This window comes from Hypanus sabinus, chromosome 5 (genome assembly GCF_030144855.1).
Source record: "Hypanus sabinus isolate sHypSab1 chromosome 5, sHypSab1.hap1, whole genome shotgun sequence".
Taxonomy (NCBI): domain Eukaryota; kingdom Metazoa; phylum Chordata; class Chondrichthyes; order Myliobatiformes; family Dasyatidae; genus Hypanus; species Hypanus sabinus.
In genome coordinates this window covers 178,514,095-178,535,104 of record NC_082710.1, presented here as the reverse complement: position 1 = coordinate 178,535,104, position 21,010 = coordinate 178,514,095, and the positions used below count along the sequence as shown (strand labels likewise).

The 21,010-nt window shown below is 49.6% G+C and overlaps 1 protein-coding gene across 1 annotated transcript; it reads left to right on the top strand.

Moving 5' to 3' along the window:
• Nucleotides 1–274: 274 nt before the first annotated feature.
• On the top strand, nt 275–20,182 carry LOC132394674 (nuclear factor 7, brain-like). The gene is made up of 6 exons (XM_059971043.1): nt 275–1,127; nt 1,205–1,300; nt 7,367–7,600; nt 8,628–8,650; nt 8,747–8,865; nt 19,419–20,182. The coding sequence occupies exons 1-6, from the start codon at nt 717–719 to the stop codon at nt 19,949–19,951; spliced, it is 1,416 nt and encodes a 471-aa protein (XP_059827026.1). The 5' UTR covers nt 275–716; the 3' UTR covers nt 19,952–20,182.
• Nucleotides 20,183–21,010: the final 828 nt, after the last annotated feature.

The window sequence follows — 21,010 nt, the reverse complement described above, 5'->3', positions numbered from 1 at the left end:
ATGAAATTGATAAACTCAGCATGGGTGCATGAAGCAGCACCAATGCAGTCATTAATGTTTCTGAGGAAGATTTGGGAGCATTACTGGGGAAGGCCTGGAACATGGGCTGTTCTACGTAACCAACAGAGACAGTCATTACTGGGGCTCATGCAGATACCCGTGGATAGCCCTCGAGTCTGGAGAAGGTGGGAGGAGCGGAAGGAAAATTGGTGAGGGTGAGCACCAGTCCTTCCAGCTGGAGGGGAACTGGTTTGTTCTTTTATTGAGAAAGAAACTTGATGGGGGATAGAAGTTATAACTGGACATCCATGGTGAAGATGAGGCGGTCAGTGTCTGGGAATTGAAAATTGCTGAGGAGATTGAGGGCATGAGAAGTGTCGCGGATGTGGGTTGGGAGGGATTGACCTGAAGGGTTTAGAATGGAGACAATGTATGAGGACACGAGTTCAGTGGGGCTGGAGCAGGAATTCCCTTTCAGTTGTACTTTACACTGAACCAGGCTCCGCGCTCCGGGTTCATTTATATTCAGACCTCTTTAATGTGTTTCTGATCCCACCCTGACGTGGAAATTGCCGGGATTCCTGTCCAGAGAACACTTGGAGCAACGTTGTTCATTCCCGAGTCTGCAGCGCCCCTAGTGGACATGCCCGGTACTGCCGGGTTCTGCAGCGCCCGAAAGTGAAAGGACCCTGAACCAGGAAGTACCGGGAGATAACATGGCTTCGAAAGGACAGGTCGAGAGTTGGACCGAGGAGGTAATTTGTCCCATCTGCCTGGATTTCTTCACCGATCCGGTGTCACTGGAGTGTGGACACAACTTCTGCCGCACCTGTATCACACGGTGTTGGGAAAGGGAGGAGAGAAACTCCTGCCCGGAATGTAGAGAGGAGTTTGCAGACCGCACCCTCAGGGTCAGTCGGGTGTTAGCAAGACTGGCTGAAAAAGCTCGAAAACTGCACCTGAAGCCGAAAGGGAAGGAAAGTAAACTTCACTGCGAGGAACATGAGGAAGAACTGAAGCTGTTTTGTGAGACGGACAAGACACTGATCTGCCTGATCTGTAGAGATGCGCGGGAACACAAGTCTCACAACTTCATGCCGGTTAAAGAAGCCGTTAACATTTACCAGGTAAAAATAACCCGCTTTCGATCGTCTGTTTATGTTGTGTCTTTTTTTGTCTGATCCATTCCTCCTTTAATTCCCAGGATCGGGTTAAATCTTCCTTGGACTCTCTCACAAAAAGACAAGCAGACTTCCAGGAAATGGAGCAGCAACAGAAAGAGAAGATTTCTGGAGTTCGGGTGAGGCTCCTGAGCAGAATTTCCAATATTGTTGTGCAGTCTTGTTCCCTTTAATGAAGAATAGCAGAGTATCGCAGCTCCAGTAACCTGGGATGATCTTCTTCTCTTCGGCGGTTGGCACCCAGCTTAATGGTGCATTACCGCCACCTTCTGCTCCGGAGTGCGGATCAGACGATAGACTTAACATATGAAATGCCTTCTCCCGTACACATACACATACACACACATACCCTAAACTACACTTTATCTTTCCTTCTTTGGCCATCCTAGTACCATAATCCTGCTTATTCATCATAATCCTATAAAAAAAACCTGTATCCCTTAAGAAAGCTAAAAGTACCCAGACCTGTACCCTCTCACCCATGCCCAGTAACCCTTTTAATGTGAATTCCTGCACCCCCAATTACCTTAGATTAATTGTCATCATCTCTCTCTGTATCCTAAACTTCCTGCAACTCAGAATTACATGTTCTACTGGCTCCTCTTCCTGACATTCCTCACACAAACCTGTCTGGTGTGTCCCTATCATTTACAATGTTTTGTTTAGTGCACAGTGCCCCAACCTGAAACTAGTCCACACAGTTTCCTCTCTTCTGTATCCACTCTCTACCCTAGTACCTGTAACACTCTTTTGTATTTGATATAAATGCCTCCCTTTCCCCTCTCTGTCTCATCTTTCTTGCCACATTTGGATGATTTTTTCCAGATTACACACTTAGCCTCTGCTTTGCTGATACTAATGTGCATTTCTATATTTTCTTTCTTTAATGCTCTCTTTGCCAACTCATCCACCCTCTCATTCCCCTTCACCCCTACATGAGCTGGAACCTGTAGAAATTTTACCTGCCCTCCCTGATCTGTAACTCTTGTGACTGACTGAAGGACTTCATAACGTACATTTTGCCGGATGTTTGAGTGAGAAGACTTTAAACTTGCTGGAACCGAGGATGAATCTGAACATATCAGTTTGGGCTTTGGCTTTGGCTCAATCAGGGTTCGGCGAGAACAGGCAGAGGGGAGGTTGAACAGGGCACGACTGCGCAAGCACGTGAAGTACGGCCTCTGAGATCAGCGGGGGAATTTAAAAAGCGAGCAGAGGCTGAGTACGAGCTTCACTCCAGGTGAGGAAAGGCCGGGTAAGCTCCTTTAATTACTCTAATTAGATTAGGAGTAGGTAATGGAGGCAGCAGTTAGGGCAGTTGAGTGCTTCGTTTGCAGTATGTGGGAAGTCAGGGCGAGCACAGCTGTCCCTGATGACTACACCTGTGAAAGGTGCATCCAGCTGCAGCTCCTGACCAACAGTGTTAGGGAACTGGAGCTGGATGAACTTCGGATCATTTGGCAGAAAAAAATCAGGAGTTACAGGGAGATAGTCAACTCTAAGAGTCAGGAGACAGGTAGCTGAGTGACTGTCAGGAGAGGGAAGGGGATTAGACAGGAAGAGCAGAGCACCCCTGTGGCCGTTCCCATCAACAATAAGTATACTGTTTTGGATACTGTTGGTGGGGACGACCTACCAGGGACAAGTTGCAGTGGTTGCGTCTCTGACACCGAGACTGGACCCTCAGCTCAGAAGGGAGGGAGGGAAAAGAGGAGAGCAGTGGTGTTAGGGGATTCATTAGTTAGGGGGACAGATTGGAGGTTCTGTGGAAGAGATCGAGAATCCCGGATGGTCTGTTGCCTCCCTGGTGCCAGGGTCCGTGATATCTTGGATCGACTTCTCAATATTCTCAAGAGGGAGGTTGAACAGCCGGATGTCGTCGGCCATGTAGGGACCAATGATGTGGGTAGGAAGAGTGAGGTGGTCCTGAAAGGTGAGTTTAGGGAGCTAGGTGCCAAGTTAAAGGACAGGAACTCCAGGAGAGCAATCTCAGGATTGCTACCAGTGCCACGTGCAGGTGAGTTTAGAAATAGTAAGATAGTGCAGATCAACACGTGGCTGAAGACATGGTGCAGGAGGGAGGGCTTCAGATTTATAGATAATTGGGCAGTTTTCCAGGGAAGGTGGGACAGCTTACATCTGAACTGGAGGGGGAACAAATATTCTTGCAGGTAGGTTTGCTAGAGAGGCTCCAGTGGATTTAAACTAGATACAGTGGGGGTGGGGGAACCAGACTGTAGGAACAGATGTATGGGAGAAGGAAGAAAAAGAAGATAGTAAAGTTATTTGCACTGTCAGAGATAACTAGAGAGGAAGAGGTGGAGAATTTCTTAAATGCATTTACTTTAATGCTAGGAGCATTGTAAGAAAGGAGGATGAGCTTAGAGCATGAATTGATACCTGGAAATATGATGTTGTAGCTATTAGTGAAACATGGTGTCAGGAGGGGAGTGATTGGCAACTAAATATTCCTGGATTTCGTTGCTTCAGGTGTGATAGGATAGGAGGGACAAGAGGGGGAGGTGATGTATTGCTTGTCAGTGAAAATATTACAGCGGTGGTCTGGCAGGATAGATTAGAGGGCTCGTCTAGGGAGACCATTTGGTGAAATTGAAGAATGGGAAAGGTGTAGTAACACTTATAGGGGTGTATTATAGACCACCTAATGGGGATCGAGAATTGGAGGAGCAAATTTGTAAGGAGATAGCAGATATTTGTAGGTTGTGATTGTGGGAGATTTTAATTTTCCACACATAGACTGAGATGCCCTTACTGCAAAAGGGCTGGATGGTTTGGAGTTTGTAAAATGTGTGCAGGATAGTTTTTTGCAGCAGTACATAGAGGTACCAACTAGAGAAGGGGCAGTATTGGATCTCCTGTTAGGGAATGAGATAGGTGAGGTGACAGAGGTATGTGTTGGGGAGCACTTTGGGTCCAGTGATCACAATGCCATTAGTTTCAATATAATTATGGAGAAGGATAGGACTGGACCCAGGGTTGAGATATTTGATTGGAGAAAGGGTAACTTTGAGGAGATGCGAAAGGATTTAGAAGGAGTGGATTGGGACAATTAGTTTTATGGGAAGGATGTAATAGAGAAATGGAGGTCATCTGAAGGTGAAATTTTGAGGGTACAGAATCTTTATGTTCCTGTTTGGTTGAAAGGATAGGTTAGAAGTTTGAGAGAGCCATGGTTTTCAAGGGATATTGGAAACTTGGTTTGGAAAAAGAGAGAGATCTACAATAAATATAGGCAGCATGGAGTAAATGAGGTGCTCGAGGAATATAAAGAATGTAAAAAGAATCTTAAGAAAGAAATTAGAAAAGCTAAAAGAAGATATGAGGTTGCTTTGGTGAAAGTAAATCTAAAGGGTTTCTACAGCTATATTAATAGCAAAAGGATAGTGAGGGATAAAATTGGTCCCTTAGAGAATCTGAGTGGACAGCTATGTGTGGAGCCAAAAGAGATGGGGGAGATTTTGAACAATTTCTTTTCTTCGGTATTCACAAAGGAGAAGGATATTGAATTGCATAAGGTAAGGGAAATAAGCAGGGAAGCTATGGAAACTATGACAATTAAAGAGAAGGAAGTGCTGATGCTTTTAAGGAATATAAAAGTGGATAAATCTCTGGGTCCTGACAGGATATTCCCTAGGACCTTGAGGGAAGTTAGTGTAGAAATAGCAGGGGCTCTGACAGAAATATTTTGTCATTAGAAACGGGAATGGTGCCGGAGGATTGGTGTATTGCTCATGTTGTTCCATTGTTTAAAAAGGGTTCTCAGGGTAAACCTCGGCCTGTAAGTTTGACGTCAGTGGTGGGTAAATTAATGGAAAGTATTCTTAGAGATGGTATATATAATTATCTGTATAGACAGGGTCTGATTAGGAACAGTCAACATGGATTTGTGCGTGGAAGGTCATGTTTGACAAATCTTATTAAAGTTTTTGAAGAGGTTACGAGGAAAATTGACGGGGGTAAAGCAGTGGACGTTGCCTATATGGACTTCAGTAAGGCCTTTGACAAGGTTCCGCACGGAAGGTTAGTTAGGAAGATTCAATCTTTAGGTGTTAATATTGAAGTAGTAAAATGGATTCAACAGTGGTGGATGGGAGATGCCAGAGGGTAGTGGTGGATAACTGTTTGTCAGGTTGGAGGCCGGTGACTAGTGGTGTACCTCGGGGATCTGTACTGGGTCCAATGTTGTTTGTCATATACATTAATGATCTGCATGATGGGGTGGTAAATTGGATTAGTAAGTGTGCAGATGATATGGTGTTGTGGATAATGAAGTAGATTTTCAAAGGTTGCAGAGAGATTTAGGCCAGTTAAAAGAGTAGGCTGTACAATGGCAGATGGAGTTTAATGCTGATAAGTGTGAGGTGCTACATTTTGGTAGGAATAATCAAAATAGGACATACATGGTGAATGTTAGGGCATTGAAGAATGCAGTAGAACAGAGTGATCTAGGAATAATGATGCATAGTTCCCTGAAGGTGGAATCTCATGTGGATAGGGTGGGGAAGAAAGTTTTTGGTGTGCTGGCCTTTATAAATCAGAGCATTGAGTCTAGGAGTTGGGATGTAATGTTAAAATTGTACAAGGCATTGGTGAGGCCAAATTTGGAGTATTGTGTACAGTTCTGGTCACCGAATTATAGGAAAGATAACAACTAAATAGAGTGAGTACAGAGAAGATTTACTAGAATGTTACCTGGGTTTCAACACCTATGGTGCAGAGAAAGGTTGACCAAGTTAGGACTTTATTCTTTGGAGTGTAGAAGGTTGAGGGGGGACTTGATAGAGGTATTTAAAATTATGAGGGGACTAGATAGAGTTGATGTTGATAGGCTTTTTCCATTGAGAATAGGGGAGATTCATACAAGAGGACGTGAGTTGAGAGTTAGGGGGCAACCTCAATCATAACTCCACTCCACCATGTCATCAATTGTTCCTTGTAGCTTCCTGATTATATGCTCCATGTTCCTACCTCTTTTCCACAAGGCCCCATCATCCGCAAACAGTGACCTACCTATCTTCACTGGTACCTCTATGAAGACATAATGATGAAAAGTATCAGACTAATCACACTACCCTGAGGTGTGCCTATGTTATGCTAAAAAAGATCTAGGCTAAGGAGCGCTCTTGAAGTTGCTGCATCTTTACAACAGATTGTGGGAGGAGGTAAGATTACCAAGTGCGTGGAAAGAAGCAGTAGTCATTCCAATAAGGAAACCTGGCAAAGACCCGTCAAAACACACCAGCTACAGGCCAATAGCATTAACGTCAAATATATGCAAGATCATGGAAAATATGATAACAGAAAAGTTATCATATCAGCTTGAGAAGAGAGGAATGCTGGCAAGTTATCAGAGTGGTTTTAGGAAAGGAAGGAATTCCATAGACTCAGTGATAAGGTTAGAGACTGAAATAAGAAAGGCTCGGGCAAATAGAGTCAGTAGTTGCAGTGTATTTTGACATAGAAAAAGCCCATGACATGATGCACAAACTGCACAAGATGGGGGGTTGGTGGACGAGTTTTTAATTGGATAAAAGATTTTTTGTTCGGCAGGAAAATTCCAGTTCAGATTGGGTCAGAATGATCAAATCAGTAACCTGGGATCGATCCTGACCTCCAGTGCTGTCTGCGTGGGGTTTGCACGTTCTCTCAGTAACCGGTACCTTCTTTTAGCCGACAATCCACTGGTGTTTGGGACAGCAATGAAGGTCCTCCATCTCCGGCAGTGTTCATGTCTTCATTCAACATGTCAGTAGCTACTTCTCGGTTTTCACTACTGTCGGTCATGCAGGTCCTGAGTGGAGACTCGGGAATAACATGGCACTCAGATGTAGAAAGACTCTGCAATGTTTCTGTAACAATTTTGTTTTACCAGTCATTATTGTTAGCCCTGAGCTGAACCCATGAACCTGGAGGACCAGCGGACCACTCTTACTCTAGCCTCTACCCTTTGACCTGTTTGGCATGGGTGACCCCACCAAGAGTCAAAGCATAAAGCCCACATTCCAGCCAACAGAGTTCTTTGGGCCATTGACGCACACAAGCCTCCAAACCCAACGGCAAGGTTGTGGTCCTCTTGGATGACAGTGGGCTGGACAGACCCTTCCATATCATAAGGAAATACATCAGGGCCAAATAATAAACCAGCCTCTCCTTTCCTTCGACAGGAACAGTCACAAAGTGTTCAGTCGCAGATCACATCCCAGTTTGATGAACTGCGCCGGATTATCACCGAAAAAGAGCAGCGTGTACTCCGAGATATCAGGGAAGAAGAGGAGAGGATTCTAAATCCAATGGAGAAAAATCTTCAAGTAATTCAAAAGAATTTAAATGCCATCTACAAGGAAATCTCAAAGTTACAGGAACAGATGGATCAACAAGACAATATCATATTCCTCATGGTGAGAGATTTCAGTTTGGTCCTGTAGAAGTAAATAGTCACAAAATGATGTATTTTAACTCAGTGTGGGATTTACTGATACTGGAGTTGTAAACTGATTGAAACCAGATGGATGTTTTGACTATTCAGGGTTGTTGTCTCCAAACCGGCCTCTCATAACATCTGTACATCGCTGGACAGTCTGCATCCTTCTCGGGAATGTTTACTCTCATCGTAGCACTGAGCCAGTGATCACTTCTGTGATTCCCACGTATAATATCCCCTAAGACTCAGAGTAACATCCCATTGCAGTCACAGACTGTGAGTGTGTCTGGTGCAGTGGGTGTGAGGGTCTCTCTGTTGATCAGTGGGAACTGAGGTTGAATTCCAGAATGTGACCTACACATCGGATTTACCATCTATATCTGGTTTGTATCAGGTTCATTGTTTTGGAGAATTTTGCACTGTCTTTTGTTTTTCAGAAATATTCTTCTTCAGATTATATCCCATTTTCATCAGAGACAGGACTTTCTGTCCATTCTCTCCTATCAGTTTCCCTGGTGCACAAGCCTCCTCCCACCTACTCACCACACCCAGTAACAGTGTCCCCAACTCCATGGTCCCTCATGTGTTTATCCAGCTTCCCCATTACATTCAATCTCTGCTGTTCCACTTCAGCCACTCCTGTAGCAGTGAGTTCACATTCTCTTCACAACATTTCTTGTGGGATTTATTAACGACCATCTGATGTTTTTATCTTTGACTTATTGTCTCCACACAAGCAGAAATATTTTCGATCAAATACATTCAGAATCTTAAAACCTGTCCAGTCTCTCCTGTGAGTTCCTTCTCTCAGTTATCGTATAATTCTCATAAATATTCCTTGTACTTTCTCCCATGGTTCAATGTCCCTCTTTCTCCGTTCATGTTAGTGGGAATGAGTTAAGTGAGAATTTTCAGCAGTTTTTAATAACTTGTCTCAGATTCCTGCTGTTCGGATGCTGATGGTCAGTCTCAGTCAATTGAGATCTGTGTTTGATTTATTTCAGGAGGAAGCTCGTCGGAAAAGGAGGTAGGACATGGTCTTTACTGAAACTCTGTATGGATTTGTAAAATAGTTCAAATATCACTGATGCTCAGTTTATAACTAGATGTATAATATTTACAGGATTAGTGATAATTTCCAGACATTGTCAGTGAGAGACGGTGCCCTATTGGTTGAAAAATTCGATTACCCCTATTTGCTCGACATAGCATCGGAAGAAGTGGTTGGCGGCATTAAACATGGTAAAACATAAGATTCATTTGTGATTGTTTATGAGACACTACTAAGTCATAATTAGATGCCAAATATGGCTTGTCAATGACCTTCTGAAAATCCAAGTACACAACATCAACTGATTCTCTTTTGTTTATCCGGCTTGTTATTTCTTCAAAGAATTCCAGCTGATTTGTCAGGCAGGATTTTCCCTTGAGGAAACCATGACCTATTTTATCATGTGCCTCCAAGTTCCCTGATAACTCCTCCTTAATAATCAACTTCACCATCTTCCCAGCCACTGAGGTCAGACTAACTGGCCTAGACTTTCCTTTATTCTCTCTCTCTTCTTGAACAGTGGAGTGACATTTTCATATTTCCATACTTCCAGAACCATTGAAGAATCTAGTGATCCTTGAAGGATCGTTACAAATGCCTCCACGATCTCTTCAGCCACCTCCTTCTGAACTCTGGCATGTACACTATCTAGTCCAGGTGACAGCTACCTAAAGATCTTCCCATTTCCCAAGAATCTGTTCTCTAGTAATGCTAACTTCACGTCGCCTGACACTTGGAACTTCCACCATACTGCTAGTGTCTTCCACAGTGAAGACTGATGCAAAATACGTCTTCAGTTCATCCACGCTTTCATTGTCCCCCATTACTACCTCTCCAGCATTGTTTTCCAGCAGTCCGATATCCACTCTTGCCTCTCTCTAATCCAGAAATTAGGACCTCCTGGGTACCAATTTCTGGATTGCTGCCTGTGCCACGTGCCAGTGAGGGTAGAAACAGGGTGATCTGGCAGGTAAATGTGTGGCTGAGAAGCTGGTGCAGGGGGCAGGCTTCAGGTTCTTGGATCATTGGGATCTCTTCTGGGGGAGGTATGACCTGATCAGAAGTGATGGGTTGCACCTGAACCCAAGGGGGACCAATATTCTTGCGGGCAGGTTTGTTAGAGCTGTTGGGGAGGGTTTAAACTAATTTTGTAGGGGGGTGGGAACTGGAATGAAGGGACTCGGGATAGGACGGATGGTAAAAATGGTAATGATAGCCTGCAGTCAGACTGTCAGGAAGGACAGACAGGTGATGGAACTCAGTTGCAGCCAACAGGCTGAGTATCAAAACTTTAGGAATGCAGAATCAGAAAGGATAACAAATACGATACTCAAGCTGTTGTCTCTAAATGCATGTAGTATAAGAAATAAAGTGGATGATCTTGTTGCACGATTACCGATTGCCAGGTATGATGTTGTGGCCATCACTGAATTGTGGCTGAAGGATGGTTGTAGTTGGGATCTGAATGTCCAAGGTTATACATTATATCGGAGTGATAGGAAGGTAGGCAGAGGGGGTGGAGTGGCTCCACTGGTAAAGAATGGCATCAAATCAGTAGAACGATGTGACATTGGATCGGAAGATATTGAATACTTGTGGGTTGAGTTCAGAAACAGCAAGGTTAAAAAGACCTTGATGGCAGTTATATACAGGCCTCCAACAGAGCTGGGCGGTGGACCACAGATTACAACAGGAGATAGAAAAGCTGTGTCAAAAGGGCAATGTTCTGGTAGTCATGGGAGATTTCAACATGCAGGTCCATTGGGAAAATCAGGCTGATAATGGATCTCAAGGGTGAATCTGTTGAATCCCTAAGAGATGGCATTTAAAGCAGTTTGTCATTGAACCTACGAGGGGATCAGCTATACTGGATTGGCTGTTATGTAATGAACCAGAGGCGATTAGGGAGCTGAAGGTAAAAAACCCTGAGGAACCAGTGATCACAGTATGATTGAGTTTAACTTGAAATTTGATAGGGAGAAAGTAAAGTAGCAGTCGCCAACCCATTGATCACAATCGACGGGTCGATCTTTGAGACTTTCCCAGTAGATCCCGAAAAAAATTAAAAAACAAATACACAAATACTGTTGAAAGATTGTTTCTGGGTGGCGGGGTTTTGTTCTGTTTTGTTCGTGGGGAACCCGGTGCTAAAATATTCACAGACGATCTAATTCGGGCTCAGGGTTCCATAAGTAGCAGAGCAGCTACCTCGCTGCGATCTGCTGATACAAACTTTTGTCGACCGATAGATCCTACAAGGGAGGCATGCGGGCGCACTGTCACACTCCCCGCTCTGTCGCTTTCTCCGGACTGGAACCGGCACTGGGACCTCCGGCCCTGACCTTGTCCTCTCACCCCACCCATGACCAGCCGCACCCGGTCAGGGTGTCTGGCGGCGGGTGGGCAGGTGGAGGCCGCAGTTTGGGCCTGGAGGCTGTCTAATGAGGCAATGAAATCCTCAAAACTGCTTTGGTACCTTGATTCCAAGCACCCCGCACTTAAAGACAAACCCGCTGAGTTTTTTGAGAGGAGAAAACGTGAGCAAGTGGGACAAAAGCTAAGTGCCGAGAGCCGCAAAAACTAAATTGTGGAATGGACTGGACATAAGGAACCTGTATCGAGTATCGTTGTATTCCGGTCACGTTGTATCGAGTATCGTTGTATTCCGGTCACGTTGTATCGAGTATCGTTGTATTCCGGTCTCCTCCCCGGCGGCCGGTCGGCAAGAATATTGTCAATATTAAACCGGTCCGCGGTGCAAAACAGGGTGTGTACCCCGGGTGTTTATACATTATTTCTACTTCCTGGTTCCGGGGTTTTACTTCTGGTCTTTTCTGCCCCAGTGTGCATGTGTGTAACTAATCAATCTGGGAGTCGATGTCACCTTTGACTATGACCGAGGTAGGGGAGCTTGGGATTAAAAAGGTTGGTGATCACTAGAGTAAAGGCTGATGTAGCAGTATTTCAGTGGAGTAAGGGAAATTACAGTGGTATGAGAGAGGAGTTGGCCAAAGTAGATTGGAAAGAGCTGCTGGCAGGGATATCAGCAGAGCAGCAATGGTGTGTGTTTCTGGGGAAATGAGGAAGCTGCAGGACGTGATTATGTTTTCATTTCTTCCAAAAATGAAGAAATACTCAAATTGTAAAATGGTACAACCATGACTGACAAGGAATGTCAAAACTATTGTAAAAGCAAAAGAAAGGACATACAACAAAGCAAAAATTAGTGGGATGATAGTGGATTGGGAAGTTTTTAAAAACCTAAACAGAGCAACAAAAAAAAATCATTGGAAAGGAAAAGATGAAACGTGAAGGTAAACTAGCAAATAATATCAAAGTGGATGGTAAAAGTTTTTTCACATATGTTAAAAATAAAAGTGAAATGTGAGTGGTGATGGGACGGCCAGAAAACGAGGCAGGAAAATTAATAACAGGGGACAAGGAGATGGCGGATGAACTAAATGACTATTTTGCATCAGTCTTCACTGTGGAAGACACTAACAGTATGCCTGATGTTGTGTGTGAAGGAAGAGAAGTTGGTGCAGTTACTATTACAAGAGAGAAGGTGCTCAAAAAGCTGAAAGACCTAAAGGTACATAAGTCACCTGGACCACAGGAACTGCACCCTAGGGTTCTGAAAGATGTAGCATTAGAGATTATGGTGGCATTAGAAATGACCTTTCAAAAATTATTGGAGTCTGGCATGGTGTCAGAGGAGTGGAAAATTCTTTAAGAATGGAGAAAGGCAGCAGAAAGGAAATTATAGACCAGTTAGCCTGACCTCAGTGGTTGAGAAGACATTTGAGTCAGTTGTTAAGGATGAGTTGATGGAGCACATGGTGACACAGGACGACGTGACACGGGACAAGATGGTATAAAGTCAGCATGGTTTCCTTCAGGGAAAATCCTGCCTGACGAACCTGGTGGAATTCTTTGAGCAGATTACAAGTAGGATAGATAAAGGGGATGTAGTGGATGTTGTATATTTGGACTTTCTGAAGGCCTTTGATAAGGTGCCACACATGAGGCTGTTTCCCAAGTTAAGAGCCCGTGGTATTATAGGGAAGTTGCTGACATGGTTAGACTATTGGAGGCACGGCTTCAGGGAGCCTAGATGCAGCACACGTAATTGTTAACAAGTACTGATGACCAGCTGCAGTTTTTGGCAATGGACCTACACAATCCACTATGACCCTGGAAAATGGTTCACCAAACGCAGGTATCGGCTGCAGTGGTGCCTTAGGGATGGCCTGATTAGGTTTTCCCACCACCTGGCACGTATGACATCCTCTACAGTAATTAACAATATTTTTCCTCGTGTTACACCAATACAATTCCCTCATCATCCTGTGCAGTGTTTCCTTTACTCCGAAATGTCCACCTTAAGGCATCTTATGGGCCAGGTTTAAAACTTAAGCCCTGTAAACTTTTGGAACCACTACCTGATGCACAATAGCCCAATCCTCACTTGCAGGCACGGTGGCTGATGTCCACTTCCTCATCAACACCCCATCTTTAAGGTAATATCCCACTGACTCTTTCTGAATTTCATCCTCAGAGAGAGCTCTCTCTTTTAAAGCCACAATTTCAGGATCTTTATTTAGTTCTTCTATAAATTCCCTCCTCAACAAAGACGTCTTTCTCATCCTCCTTACTCTCCTCAGCCTTACTACCCTCTAAGTCCTGTTGGTTTAGGGACAGTAGGAAAGTCTAGATAAATCAATATTAGCATCAGCAGCCTTTTCTGACATGCTTCTAGTGACTACGCAGGCGGGATACACATCAGCAACTATGGGCGGGCTGTCAGCAGCAGCAGGCTCACTGGCTAGCTGAACTGCTGGGTAAACATCCCCACCTGCAAGGTCATTTCCGAGTACGAGATCAACATTGTCTATCGGTAGTTCAGACCGCACCCCTATTGTGACTGGTCCAGATACCAAGTCGCATTTCAGAATTATCTTATGCAAAGGCACGGTCTCAGTCCCCTTTCCAATACCTTTGATAATATTCACCACCATATAACCATATAACAATTACAGCACGGAAACAGGCCATCTCGGCCCTTCCAGTCTGTGCTGAACACTTACTCTCAACGCCGCCGACTCTCAAATCTCCATCTCAGCACCGAACTCCAAAACACTCTTTAATATCAGTGACTGAAAAGCTCCAGTATCTCTCCAGATTCTCACTGGAACTGGAGTTGATCCCTCCTTCACAGACACAAACCCATTTGAAATAAATCTCTCAAGTCCCTGTTGAACTCAGTCAGACCCCTCCTTCTTCAGCGGTGTTTTAACCGTCTGGACGCAGGCATTTGGGGTTTTCTCTCTCCCTGTCCGTTTATCCCTTTTCATAGCAAAACAATTGGATGCCGCATGACCAGGCTTCCCACAAAAGTAACACTTGAAACTGGGAAATTTTTCTTTTGACTGCTTCCCTTACTCCTGACTTTTATCACTAGTCCCCGGTTTACTCCCTGGTTTAGCCGGTGGGTAACCTTTGTTATCCCTGCTACTCCTTTGGTAGCTCTTGCTCGGGAAAAACTTTACCTTGTAGATTAAAGCAGACTCGTCTGCTAACTTAGCAGACTCTGACAGGGTCTCAGCCTCTCTCTCATTCAGGTACATCCTTATGTTGTCAGCGACCCAGGTTCATGTCCTGTTACTGCCTGTCAGGAGTTTGTACGTTCTCCCATGGCCACGTGGGTTTCTACCAGGTGCTCTAGTTGCACAGTCCAAACCTGTACTGGTTGACAGGTTAATTGGTCAATGTAACTTGTCCCATGGTCAGGCTCGGATTAAATCAGGGGTTGCTGGGTGGTGGGGGTCGTTGTAACTTGTCCCATGGGCGGGCTTGGATTAAATCAGGGATTGCTGGGTGGTGGGGGTCATTGTAACTTGTTCCATGGTCAGGCTCGGATTAAATCGGGTTTCTGGGTGGTGGGGGTCATTGTAACTTGTCCCATGGTCAGGCTCGGATTAAATCGGGTTTCTGGGTGGTGGGGGTCAAAGGGCCGGAAGGGCCTATTCCGTGCTGTATCTCAATAAATAAATTACAGCCAATGAAAGTGCAGTAAACGTCGTCTCCATGGAGTTTAGCGAGGGATTGGACAAGGTCGCAGAGAGTTAGATCACATGGGATACAGTACGATCTGCAATAGGATGCAGAGTTGTCTGGGTGGAGTCCCGTGACCAGTGGTTGTTCTGCAGGGATCGGTGCTGGGTCCACTGTTTTACATCATTCATATGAATGATTTGGAGAGAATGTAGGTGACGTGTTTAGTAGGTTTGTGAAGGACTCTAAAACTGGTGGTTTCATGGACAGTGAAGAGGTTATTTATTTATTTAGAGACAGTGTGAAACAGGCCGTCCCAGACCAATGACCCGCTCCACCCAGCACCCCAACTATTTAAAACCAGCCTAATCACGGGGCAATGTACAATGACCATTTAACCTACAAACCGTTATGTCTTTGTACGAGCGTCACAGAGTGATAGAAACTAACAGCACAGGCCCTTCAGCCCATCTGGTCTGTACCAAAGCATTTAAACTACCTGCTCCCATCGACCTGCACCGGGACCATGGTCCTCCAACTCCGACCGTCCATGTACCGTCCAAACTTCCCTTAAATGTTTAAATCGAGCTGGCTTGTACCACTTGGGCTGGCAGCTGGTTCCACACTCTCACAACCCTCTGAATGAATCAGTTTCCCCTCATGTTCCCCTTAAACTTTTCATCTTTCACCTTTAACCCATGACCTCTGGTTGTAATCCCACACACCCTCTGTGGAAAAAGTCTGCTTGCATTTACCCTATCTATACCCCTCATAATTTTGTATACCTCTATCAAATCTCCCCTCAGTCTTCTAAGTTACAGGAATAAAGTCCTAAACTATTCAATCTTTCCTTATGACTCAGGTCCTCCAGTCCCAGCTACATCCCTGGAAATCTTCTCCGTGCTCTTTCAAACTTGTTTACATCCTTCCTGTAGGTAGGTGACCAAAACTGTACACAATATCCCAAATTAGACGGCCCCAGGTCTCATACTACTTCAACATAACATCCATCTACCTGTAACACCACTTTCGGTGTATTCTGGACCTGTGTTCCCAGATCTGCTGTGGAACAGAGTCCTCAGTGCCCGACCATTCACTGTGAAAGACCGACACTGGGGTCCTACCGAAGAGCAACAGCTCACACTTGTCTGCATTAAATTCCAGCTGACACTTTTCAACCCATTTTCCCAGCTGCCCCAGATCCCACTGCAAGAAATGATGGTCTTCCTCGCTGTCCACTCCTCCCCAATGTGAGGGATGAATCAGCAGCACCCGGAGGAAATGCACAAGGTCCCGGGGAGAAAGTACAAATTCCTTACAGATGGTGTCGGAATTGAACTCTGAACTCCGGGATGCCCCGAGGTGCAACAGTATTGTGTTATCCACTACATCACCCTGTTGCTCAAGGTTTATCCAAGATTACAACTTCTTGATTAATTGGGTCTCTGGGCCATTGGATGGAAATTGATTTTAATTCAGAAAGATGTGGGTGTTGCATTTTCGAAGGTAAACCAGGACAGGATTTACACATCAATCGGGGGCCCTGGAGAGTGTTGTGGAACAGAGAGACCAGGAGGTGATTGTCTTCATCAGTCGGAATACTGAGTACAGGATCTGGGATGTCACGTTATGAGTGTACAAGACATTGGGAAGGCCACATTTGGAGCAGAGTAACACACACGAACTGCTGGAGGAACTCAGCAGGTCAGGCAGCATCTATGGATTTGAATAAACAGTTGATGATTTGGGCCAGGGTTTTCTGTGTGTTGCTTTGGATTTCCAGCATCTGCAGACTTTCTTGTCTTTATGATTTTGATCACCCTGTACAGTTCTGGTTATCTTTCTACAGGAAGGATGTCATTAAACTGAGAGGGTATAAAACAGATTTACAAGGATGTTACTGGGACTGGAGAGTTTGGGTTATAAGGAGAGGCTGAATATTCTTGGTCTTTTTCCTGGAGCTCAGGAGGTTGCTAAAGGAAAATGTAGAGGTGGATACAGTTACAATGATTTAAAAGACATCTGGACAGGTACGTGGGTGGGAAAGGGTTAAAGGAATAATGGGCAAATACAGGTAAATGGAACGAGTTCATTCAAGCGAGTTGGTCGGCACGGATGAATTCTGCCTCTTTAAATGCCTCCAGTGTTTACTCACCCCATCCTCATCTGGATCCAGTTGTTGCTCCACCCCTTCCTCACACCCGTTTCCACTGCTATCTCCCGTCTTTCTTTCCGATCTTGAGGTAATGTCTTGGCTTGAAACACCGACTGGACATCTCCCTTATCACACGCTGCTTGACCGCTGAGATCCTCCAGAATTTTGTGTTTGTTGATCCTCCAGGTCGAGGAAAAACCTCGGGAAGATGCCGGTTGTCCATCCACTGCGTTTGGAAAAAACCCCGGGAAAGGGTCCTGTCGCCACCGATCCCCGGGGCCGCGCGACCCGAGTCTCCCCCCCGCCCCGGTCCCGGGGCCGCGCTGCCCGAGTCTCCCCCCGATCCCGGGGCCGCGCTGCCCGAGTCTCCCCCCGATCCCGGGGCCGCGCTGCCCGAGTCTCCCCCCCACCCCGATCCCCGGGGCCGCGCTGCCCGAGTCTCCCCCCGATTCCCGGGGCCGCGCTGCCCGAGTCTCCCCCCGATCCCCGGGGCCGCGCTGCCCGAGTCTCCCACGATCCCCGGGGCCGCGCTGCCCGAGTCTCCCACGATCCCCGGGGCCGCGCTGCCCGAGTCTCCCCCCGATCCCGGGGCCGCGCTGCCCGAGTCTCCCCCCCACCCCGATCCCCGGGGCCGCGCTGCCCGAGTCTCCCCCCGATTCCCGGGGCCGCGCTGCCCGAGTCTCCCCCCGATTCCCGGGGCCGCGCTGCCCGAGTCTCCCCCCGATCCCCGGGGCCGCGCTGCCCGAGTCTCCCACGATCCCGGGGGCCGCGCTGCCCGAGTCTCCCCCCCCCCCCGGTAACCGGGGCCGCGCTGCCCGAATCTCCCCCGAACCCGGGGGCCGCGCTGCCCGAGTCTCCCCCCGATCCCCGGGGCTGCGCTGCCCGAGTCTCCCCCCGATCCCCGGGGCCGCGCTGCCCGATTCTCCACCCGATTCCCGGGGCCGCGCTGCCCGAGTCTCCCCCCCCCCCGGTAACTGGGGCCGCGCTGCCCGAATCTCCCCCCGATCCCGGGGGCCGCGCTGCCCGAGTCTCCCCCCGATCCCGGGGCCGCGCTGCCCGAGTCTCCCCCCGATCCCGGGGCCGCGCTGCCCGAGTCTCCCCCCCACCCCGATCCCCGGGGCCGCGCTGCCCGAGTCTCCCCCCGATTCCCGGGGCCGCGCTGCCCGAGTCTCCCCCCGATTCCCGGGGCCGCGCTGCCCGAGTTTCCCCCCGATCCCCGGGGCCGCGCTGCCCGAGTCTCCCACGATCCCCGGGGCCGCGCTGCCCGAGTCTCCCCCCCCCCCCCGGTCCCGGGGCCGCGCTGCCCGAGTCTCCCCCCGATCCCGGGGCCGCGCTGCCCGAGTCTCCCCCCCACCCCGATCCCCGGGGCCGCGCTGCCCGAGTCTCCCCCCGATTCCCGGGGCCGCGCTGCCCGAGTCTCCCCCCGATTCCCGGGGCCGCGCTGCCCGAGTCTCCCCCCGATCCCCGGGGCCGCGCTGCCCGAGTCTCCCACGATCCCGGGGGCCGCGCTGCCCGAGTCTCCCCCCCCCCCGGTAACCGGGGCCGCGCTGCCCGAATCTCCCCCCGAACCCGGGGGCCGCGCTGCCCGAGTCTCCCCCCGATCCCCGGGGCTGCGCTGCCCGAGTCTCCCCCCGATCCCCGGGGCCGCGCTGCCCGATTCTCCACCCGATTCCCGGGGCCGCGCTGCCCGAGTCTCCCCCCCCCCCCGGTAACTGGGGCCGCGCTGCCCGAATCTCCCCCCGATCCCGGGGGCCGCGCTGCCCGAATCTCCCCCCGATCCCGGGGCCGCGCTGCCCGAGTCTCCCCCGGTCCCGGGGCCGCGCTGCCCGAATCTCCCCCCGATCCCGGGGGCCGCGCTGCCCGAGTCTCCCCCCCCCCCCCCCGGTAACCGGGGCCGCGCTGCCCGAATCTCCCCCCGATCCCGGGGGCCGCGCTGCCCGAGTCTCCCCCGGTCCCGGGGCCGCGCTGCCCGAGTCTCCCCCCCCCGGTAACCGGGGCCGCGCTGCCCGAATCTCCCCCGATCCCGGGGGCCGCGCTGCCCGAGTCTCCCCCCCCCCGGTAACCGGGGCCGCGCTGCCCGAGTCTCCCCCCCCCGATCCCCGGGGCCGCGCTGCCCGAGTCTCCCTCCGATCCCGGGGCCGCGCTGCCCGAGTCTCCCCCCGATCCCCGGGGCCGCGCTGTCCGAGTCTCCCCCGATCCCCGGGGCCGCGCTGCCCGAGTCTCCCTCCGATCCCCTGGGCCGCGCTGCCCGAGTCTCCCCCCGATCCCCGGGGCCGCGCTGCCCGAGTCTCCCCCGATCCCCGGGGTTGCGCTGCCCGAGTCTCCCCCCGATCCCCGGGGCCGCGCTGCCCGTCTCCCCCCGATCCCCGGGGCCGCGCTGCCCGAGTCTCCCCCCGATTCCCGGGGCCGCGCTGCCCGAGTCTCCCCCGATCCCCGGGGACGCGCTGCCCGAGTCTCCCCCGATCCCCGGGGACGCGCTGCCCGAGTCTCCCCCCGATCCCCGGGGACTCTCTAATTCTCTGCTTCTCACCCCAGTCTCTGTCACCCTGGATGTGGAAACGGCGCATCCGCGGCTCGAGGTGTCTGAGGATCGGAAAAGTGTGAGATGGACCGGGACCCGGAGGAATCTCCCTGACACCGGGAAGAGGTTCACAGTCTGGGCTTGTGTGCTGGGATCGGAGGGATTCACATCGGGGAGACATTACTGGGAGGTGGAGGTGATGGGGAATCGGCGCTGGTGTCTGGGAGTCGCCGCAGAGTCTGTGGAGAGGAAGAGAGGGGTCACACTGAGTCCGGAGACCGGTTTCTGGACCATCGCGCGGGTTGATGACGAGATGTGGGTTTACACCTCCCCTGTGTCCCGTCTCCCTGCCGGTCCCATCCCCGGGAGGGTGGGAGTTTATCTCAGTTACGAGTCCGGGACAGTTTCATTTTACAACGCCGAGACCAAGTCCCATCTCCACACCTTCACTGGGAATAAATTCACGGAGAAACTTTATCCTTTCTTCTGGACTGGATATGAAAACGAGTGGCTGAGAATCTGCTCCGGTTCCGCTGCGGGTCTGTAAACGGGTCGGGTCCCGGGACCGGTGTCAGGAGTCAGTCGGTGCGGAGAGTGAAATAAACACGATGTGAGAATTATCGATCCATTAATTTTAACTCGTTCACCGCGTCCGTCAACGGAACAGAAACACTGCGGATTCAGCAGCAGCCGCGGGCGGCGGGTCCTGAGCTCCCCGGCTCCCCCGGGTGGTAAATCCACCGGGACTGACAGGGTAACTGGGGCAAGTGGGGGTGATACTGACTGGGAGAGGGAGGTCAGGGTGAATCTTAGGGGACGGGACAGGCGCCGGTGGTAACACACAAAGTGCCAAAAAATTGGTGCAGAAAGGTGGAAGGAAGGGGGAGTAAAAGCTGATGAGGGAGGGGTGGAGATTGGGAGGTGAGAGGTGTCAGTGACAAAGGGCAGAAGATTTTGGAATCTGACAGGAGAGGAAAGTGACCCCAGAGTAAAGGGAGGGAGGTGGGGAGGAGTGTGTGGGTGATGGACAGATGGAGAGGGTGGGGGAGGAGTGTGTGGGTGATGGACAGTTGGAGAGGGTGGGGAGGAGTGTGTGGGTGATGGGTAGATGGAGAGGGTGGGGAGGAGTGTGTGGGTGATGGGCAGATGGAGAGAGTGGGCAGGAGTGTGTGGGTGATGGGCAGATGGAGAGGGTGGGGAGGAGTGTGTGGGTGATGGTCAGATGGAGAGGGTGGTTCAGGAGTGTGTGGGTGATGGGCAGATGGAGAGGGTGGGGAGGAGTGTGTGGGTGATGGACAGATGGAGAGGGTGGGGTGGTGTGTGTGGGTGATGGTCAGATGGAGAGGGTGGGGAGGAGTGTGTGGGTGATGGTCAGATGGAGAGGGTGGGGAGGAGTGTGTGGGTGATGGTCAGATGGAGAGGGTGGTTCAGGAGTGTGTGGGGGATGGGCAGAAGGAGAGGGTGGGGAAGGAGGGGAAAGAGAGAGGGCGATGGGGCTGGTGGATCAGGAGGAGAGAGACAATTAAACAGGAAAAGTGACAGGGAACGATTTCCAGAAGTTTGAAAGTTCGATGTTGATGCTGCCAGGTTGCCGATCACCCTGACG